The sequence below is a fragment of the Anneissia japonica genome, unplaced genomic scaffold, assembly GCF_011630105.1.
Source record: "Anneissia japonica isolate Jap-2015-1 unplaced genomic scaffold, ASM1163010v1 scaffold6997_len847652_cov182, whole genome shotgun sequence".
Taxonomy (NCBI): domain Eukaryota; kingdom Metazoa; phylum Echinodermata; class Crinoidea; order Comatulida; family Comatulidae; genus Anneissia; species Anneissia japonica.
Window position 1 is genome coordinate 28343 of NW_022730884.1, and position 7690 is coordinate 36032.

The window sequence follows — 7690 nt, forward strand, 5'->3', positions numbered from 1 at the left end:
AATTCACGGACTAGTGCTGTCTCGTAAGAATTTCGTAGGACGCGTTAAGAATGACAAAATATTCTCTGTATCTACTGGAACCGAGCCACATAGCTTGTATTCCACTATTTGCATACACACCTGGGCTTTGTATATATATTGCCTTGGTTTGGCTCTGTAATCATTAGTGGTCGTGGGACCAGTGGATGCTTAGTTTATTTTGTCATTCTGATCGGATTTTCTCTACTGTTCCGTTTTAATTTTAAATAGTTTTGCATTATGTGGCCGTTTGCTGTTTTATGGGTTTTTTCCATTTGCCTTTTAAAATTTATATATATATATATATGTATATATATACATATATAATTTATATATAATTTATATAGGCCTATATATATATCATATATATGTACTAAAAATATAACAATGGAACCAATCGCAAATATTATCAGCCGAGTACTTACGTGTGAACCAAAATGGCTAAAATTGAAAATCTACAACAGTAGTTTTGATTAAACATTTTGTTACTATTTAATTTCGTACCACACGCATGTAATAGTGACACTTTTTAGATACTAAATTAGTGCACGACTTGATCTTTTTTCAGTTCATGTGCAAAAGGTGAAGACAACTTGTACAGTACCGAGATGAATTCTAGGCTGTGTTACACGCCCAGCAAACGCAAAACGCTCTTATAACGTTCACGAACGCTGTGGTTAGGTACGTATGTCACAAAATAACGTTCACAAAATGTTGTAAGAACGTTCGACCGTTGTAACGTGAAATTAGGATATAAGTATGTACAAATGGCTCTACAATATAAAGTTTTTATCACCAAACTGTAACGTTATTATAACGTTCTTATAACGTAATATTATTAGTTGGCGTAGCACTACGATGCGTGCCTGCGGACAGAGGGGACATACACTCGCCCAATGGTCATTTGTTGACAAGTGGTAACTGAAAAAAAAAACCATTTATGGAAAAAGGCTGATTAGAACCCGAAGAAAGTTACTTCAAATTCAATATGAATAATTAAGGAATTCCTTTAATCAACTCTAATTAACTAAAAAAACTGAACATTTAATATGAATTATAGACCTATTGTATTGAATTGTCATGCACTTTATTATGTTAGAGTTCCCGAAACATCAGCTGATCCTCTTTAAATATTGTTTAAATAATTATTTTAAAAAATAAATATTTCCGGCGCACCTTCTGTTCCTTCTTAATGCGTCTTTTAGACTTCTAATAATTATATACGGGATATGAATATTTATTATTACTTTACAAACTTAGTGATAAAGTGTTCTCTGTCTACCTTGCCTGACTGTCTTCATTGGTTGGTTGGTTAGCTGGTCTGTTTGATTGATTGATTGATGTATCAATTGAGCAACTGACTAATTGATTGATGATTTAGTTGACTGAGTACTTTATTGTTGTAACGTATAACAAGATACATACAACATTTTTGTTCTAGTTACATAATAAATACTGTACAATAAGACATACAAGATATAAAAAATATAAATTGTACTAAAATTGATTGATGTTTTATTAATTGTTTGATTGATTGATTGATTGACTGATTCATTCATTAATTCATTCATCGATTTATCAATTGATTGAGTTTGTTAATTTATTAGCAATGCTCCAAAATATTGGATTTAAAAAAATGTTAAGTTACTTACAATAACAACATCATACAGCTTTGTAGATGAAGGAAATGCCATTTCTTTGATTTTGTAGCCCGGTAGAACACCGTAAAGTACACAAGATCCGATGTCTTTATAATACGCGATCGACTTACACTTAGAGATGTCAGATGAGCAGATCTGAACACATTCGGCTAATGACCTCACCAAGGATCGCTGGATAGGGTGACGCCAAAGAAGACGATTGCCGCTAACTTGTGACATTGTCAGCATTGTAGCACGAGAGTTCACATTAACTACCGAGAACGACCGACAAAAAAAAATATTTAAATATTGTTAGAGAAGTTAAGAATATAAAAAAATAAACTAATTTTGAAATGTAACGTCTTCGAAAAACACTTCGGGAATAAATTACACAACACTGAAAGTAAGAAAAAAAAGATTAGGTTAAGAGAAACAACATAGTGCAAAAGATACAAAAAAAGGATAGATGACTACTCTGGTTCCGTCATTTAGCAAGAACGGATAGAAATATTTATGTCGAGACAGCCATACTCTGAATCACTTAACAAAAAATGGTGGTTGTTTCAGCAAACGTGGAGTCGACAAGATTCCCAAAGACCGATGTTTCCATCAGACCAGCAGAAAGACCTACACAAGACCGTACCAAGTGGTGATGCTGGTGGTACATACTCTTTTACAATAATAAAATTACATTACTTATAAAATTTAAAAGTTATGTTTGACATAATATCAACGCAATACTTTATGGCTGTTAAAGTTGATTTTCGTTGAAAATAGTTGGATGGTGTATAATAAAGGGTAACTTGAATTAAGAAGTTTGAGCTTTAGGAGGATCGAAATAAGTGGGCGATAGTTTTTTTTTACAGATAATTATGTATAATTTTATTATTTATTTAACCCTCTAAATCTAGACCACATTTGGAACCTAACAAATTGGGGTGTCTCTACAATTAAAGGGTTAAATTTTGGTTAAAAGGTGGAAGATTGTCGTTGGTACTTTGAATAAAGTAGTCTCAAATTAGAGTGTCTCGGGATTACAGGGGAGTAAATTTTCTTACATCGTGATGAAATTCTACCCAAGTATTATTAAATTTTACATCAGTCATGGTACGTAAAGTCCAATTTTATATTGTTTGACGTAAGTCCATGAAATTTCGTTTGCAAATTGGTATACTGTATATATTTTTATGATAGACTGAGGTTATTAGTGAGTTTATTACAAAAATAATGTCAAGGAAGGGTAATTTTTTGTATTGCTTTCCCATGGTAAATCTAATTGGTGTGTGTTGTGTATTTAAAAAATCGGAAAAATATGCTTAGCATCATGTTCGAAATTAAATAGGTAAAAACACTGTCAACATAACGTCGGTAAAAAAGGACAGGTACATCAGTATGCAGCGCTTAGCGGACTTGTTGGCATGAAGCTCCATATAAATCTAACATTATTATTATTAGTATCATTAGGCCTATAATTTAATTATTATTATTATTATTATTATTATTATTATTATTATTATTATTATTATTATAATAAAATTCGTTAACAAAAAAAAATGTGTTTTTAGAAGTACAACACATAAAAGTTTCTAAAGGTCTTCGATGGGTAATTTACAATCAGTATTACTTTTCAAAATGTAATCAATATTAGCTAATTAGATTGATTCGTTGAATTGGATGTTAGTGATGCTTTCGACATCATATAATACTATGAAGATTATCAAGGTATCGATCTTTTAATTTCTTTAACAAAAGAAAATGTTGTAATTATAATACAATCCGACGTTAAATTAGGGCTTAGTAATTGGCTAGGAGGGGTATTAATGTACAGTATATTAAAATTCGTTATCAAAAAGAATGTTTTAGAAGTACCGCACATAAATATCGTCTTAAGATCGTCCCTGGTAAATTTACAATTATATTTTTTTCAAAATGTAATCAAAATTAGCTGATTAAATTTTAATGGGGTGAGAGTGAATAGGTTTCGACATCATACCATGAATGTAATTGAGTTATTTATTTATTTATTTATTTAACAAATGAAAACATCAGACGGTAAATTAGTGTTTAATAACTCGCTGAACTACTCCACTTAGGTTAATTAAAGGTATTAATGTATCAAAATTCCTTATCAAAAGAAATTGTGTTTTAGAATTACAAAAAAGCCTAAATAGCTTCTTAAGATCTTTTCTGCTTCCCTGGGTAGGCCTACAATCTGTTGAAAATGTAATCAATAGCTAAAAAAATGATTCATTTGTGATATCATTCGATATTATATGATACCAGAAAGCGCGTCATTTGCCACATTATCAGACGGTGAATTATGGCCTAAATAATTCGCAGAAATCCTTGGCTACATAATTTAATAGGTATTAATGGATTATTACCTATAATTAAAACCTAGCAATATCTCTGTCACTCAAAAGAAAACGCGTCGTTAGCAATTAGACGGTAAATGAGAGCTATAATAATTCAGATATTTGACTAGGGTTATAATTACAGATCTTGTTGTTAGCACTTAGTATCTTCAATTTTGTGAATTGTTTCCATATTATCCATACGATACCATCCATACACAACTGGCTGTAGCTGACTCTTACAGTGTGTTCATTATTATTTGAGTGGAATTTCTATGGGAAAGCGCTTATGGATAATGTTTAAAAATATTATCGATCACCGTGCCTATGTTCTTGGTAAATAGAGGGTTGTACCAGATTATGTGTTTGTGTCGCTTCTTTAATTGTATGTGGGTTCTGATGGCGAGGTGATTCATTTCGAGTGTAAACCCGGAGCTTCCGGTTATTAACGCCTTGCATTTTGCCTGGCTAACCGGGACACATGTGACCATACAGAATAAAATATCCTCCATGTGACCATACAGAATAAGTATCCGCTATGGTACAATACATAATTAATTCCTAATCTTAACCATCCTAGAACTATCCTCGATCACCTTCCGCAGACACGTAAATAGGTTCTGAGAAAGTAGGCCTACCATCGGGGCCCTTTAATTCATATTGGGCGACGAACTAACACTTAGCAATTTATTAATCTTTTACTGAAGCAGCCTAATCCATAGTAAAGTCCTGGAAACAATATTTTTTGTATTTCTGAGTCCAGGTTTTCTAGCCATAATATAGATTATAAGCGAAATTTGATAAAGATGGAAAGCGGTGAATGTGTCGGTTTTTAAAGAAATATGCCTAGGCCCTATTTTCTAGTTTCTGTTTCATTTCCATGTGTAGAGAGCCCGGTAGAGAGCCATGATTTATGCAGTCAAATTTTCCTACAATTTTCCCAATTGAAAATTTATGAGGCAGAAATAACCTTTCCTAACAACTATTAGTTTCTTCTCGTTGAAATCTATAAACGCATTTTTACCGTGACCCCTACACCCATGCTCAACGTGAGTTCCGCTTAGTTTCTAAATTGATCCTCGACGTTTGTCAAGCTAGTTCCGGACCTGTACATCGTATTCTACTACTACTTAATCTATAGGAAACCTATCTGTCCACTTGGACACCCTTTTATGTATTGCAATGACTTTTTTACATGTTAAAATATTGCATAAAAGACCATAGGAAATGATTTAACTTAACATGATCATTCAAACTAACTGGCAATTGTTTCACGCTCTAGATGAGATGTACTCTTCCTTGAATAATATTTAGGCCTAATAACATTAAGTTTCATATTGTTTGCTTTTGGTAAGTCCCGATTACCTTAAGCAGTTCTGATAATTTAGTCCATTATTGGCTTATTAAATGCAATGAGACCATGAGGTATACCAAATGGACAGATCTATTAGATGATAAAGATATAACTACTAGTGCACTAATAATCAGGGGCCGGCACGCATTTTTGTGAAAGAGTGCGGGGCGCATTGTTAGAATGAAGTTGATTATAAAAACAAGTAAATAAATAGCTCTTTTCTTACCAGAAGCTCGTGAGTACATCACGTATAGCAACGTGAGGCTCAGAAGAATAACTGCCTTCATACTAAATGACAAACTTGGTTTCTACGTTAGCCCAGTGTTTAAAAAAAATACCACGTCAATAGAATCTTATCTGTGGTGAAGGTAAAAACCATGTGCGGTTGTGCAAAATTAATGCAGACCTGTCCACCGCAATCGTGTGTATGAATACGTAATAGTTTAATCACAAACTGATGGCAAGAGCATGACAATAGCGCTATTCCTATTATGATTGTCGCCAACTATTCCTAATACGTACTCTTTAAGTACATAGGGCCTAATTGGAAATGATTACTCAAGGAATATCATTGCGCACTGCGTTTATCTTCAGATAATCCATTTTAGTAAATATTAATAACTAATTATATCTGTAATGATGCTATTATCCCGTGTGTACCAATGACAATTTTTTTTTATTAAGCATTGAATTAAAAATCGAATCATCATTGTTAATATGCGCTTTAATAATATATTAATAATAAAATGAAGTGTGTTCTTGAAATTATATAATAGGCGTTAAAACGACACTTATGTATTTTCAAAGATTATGTTCGACCACTCCTCTGGTCACCTTCAGCTTATAAATCTAAATACCTATTGTATATATAAATGGGAGAATCCAGACATAAACAATAAGTCCTAATAAATTTCAAATGGGTATAACCATTAGTATAACCATGCAAATGCAAACAATAATACAGCTAAAAGTGTTTAAAGTATTTTGGTTGGTTGATACAATGGTAACTACAGGGCTAAAATTGAGGTTTAGGTTTATTTAATATATTATTTAAAGATCAAAAATATTCTGCAAAAAGAGCCGATCCTATATTTTCGAGATTTTGGGTAAGTCATGCTTAAGGCCACGCAAAGTATGTCTCATATATTAAAAGTCTCATTTTCCCACTTCGGCGTAAGTGGCTCTGTGGATCAGTGGCTGCTTCAAAGGGAGGGAGACCAGTCGTCCTGCCCTCCGGGCCCCCTAAATTTATCAAAATATTAAAAAAAATAATTGTGAAATCAAAGAAATAAATTTTTATTCAAATTTAAGTCTGAGAGTGCCATTTCTAGGCATCTAGAGGTGCCATAAATCCTAAAATTTCTTACTTTAGCCCAACGCATGCTGGGGCTGAAGTGGGTACACCCTCTATCTGTAAAATTCCCTTTACTTCTTGGATCTGCCTGATAAAAAGTAAGCAAAATTCAATGTTATATCCATGTAGAGTGTTCATCTTTAAACATTTGGTGGTATATTTACTATCAAATTATTAGACGAATCGTGGCTAGTGTGGGGAAATCAAAACTTGGGTCCTGGAGAAAAAAGCGGGGCTGTAATGCAGATCAGCTATACAATTTGATTTCCTGTGTACTGGAGCACAATGTGACCAATCAAATTATGCTAAGGACTGATGGCAAATTATGCTAAATTACGCCAAATTTCACATTTTTGCTTACATTTGCAATAAATTCCACACTGTAAGGCCAAAAAAACCCAAAAAACTATTGTATTGGTCATGCCCTCCGAATGTTCGAAATTGAGGGTCGGTATATTAGCTTGCCATAGGAGAATGCAGGATGCAGGCCTATTATATACCATCCCCAGGAGATATATGGCGATGGTGATTGATGATGACATAAAGGCATGGGCGTCGATCAATGACACCCCCCCCCCCTCACTTTTCAAAGTTCCGGGGGGACATCATCAATTGTCCCCCACCCAGTCACTTTTCACCAATCTTCTATAGTTAAAACCCCACTTTTCAAAGGGAGTGGATAGTACAACAACAATTACGAATGACTGTTATGAATTTTGTCTGTTGTTGACTGGTCCTCTGTTCCAATTGTGGTGTGTATTTCCAGACCAAAACCGAGTAAAAAAGCAATTGTTTGTGCATTTCGTAACCATCTCAGCAGTAACCACTCCATCGATGTTATGGGTGCAACGGTTATCAGAGGCTAAATTTATTATGAAAACAATGATGTAGGTCTCCTTGTTACAATTGGAAGCGTGTAAACCTATTAGGCCAATATTTCTACAAAAGTGAACAATTTCTACTATAAACG

General features: G+C 33.5%; 1 protein-coding gene across 1 annotated transcript in view; it reads right to left on the reverse strand.

The window, feature by feature from the left end:
- LOC117115167 (ficolin-2-like) overlaps positions 1-5923 on the reverse strand; it is a 19357-nt gene extending 13434 nt beyond the window's left edge. The window contains exons 1-2 of the mRNA XM_033258875.1: positions 5593-5923; positions 1671-1930 (exon numbers count right to left, since the gene is read on the reverse strand). Of these exons, the coding sequence (XP_033114766.1) occupies positions 1671-1930; positions 5593-5653 (321 nt within the window). The 5' untranslated portion in view covers positions 5654-5923. The remainder of the gene's footprint in view (positions 1-1670; positions 1931-5592) is intronic.
- Positions 5924-7690: the final 1767 nt, after the last annotated feature.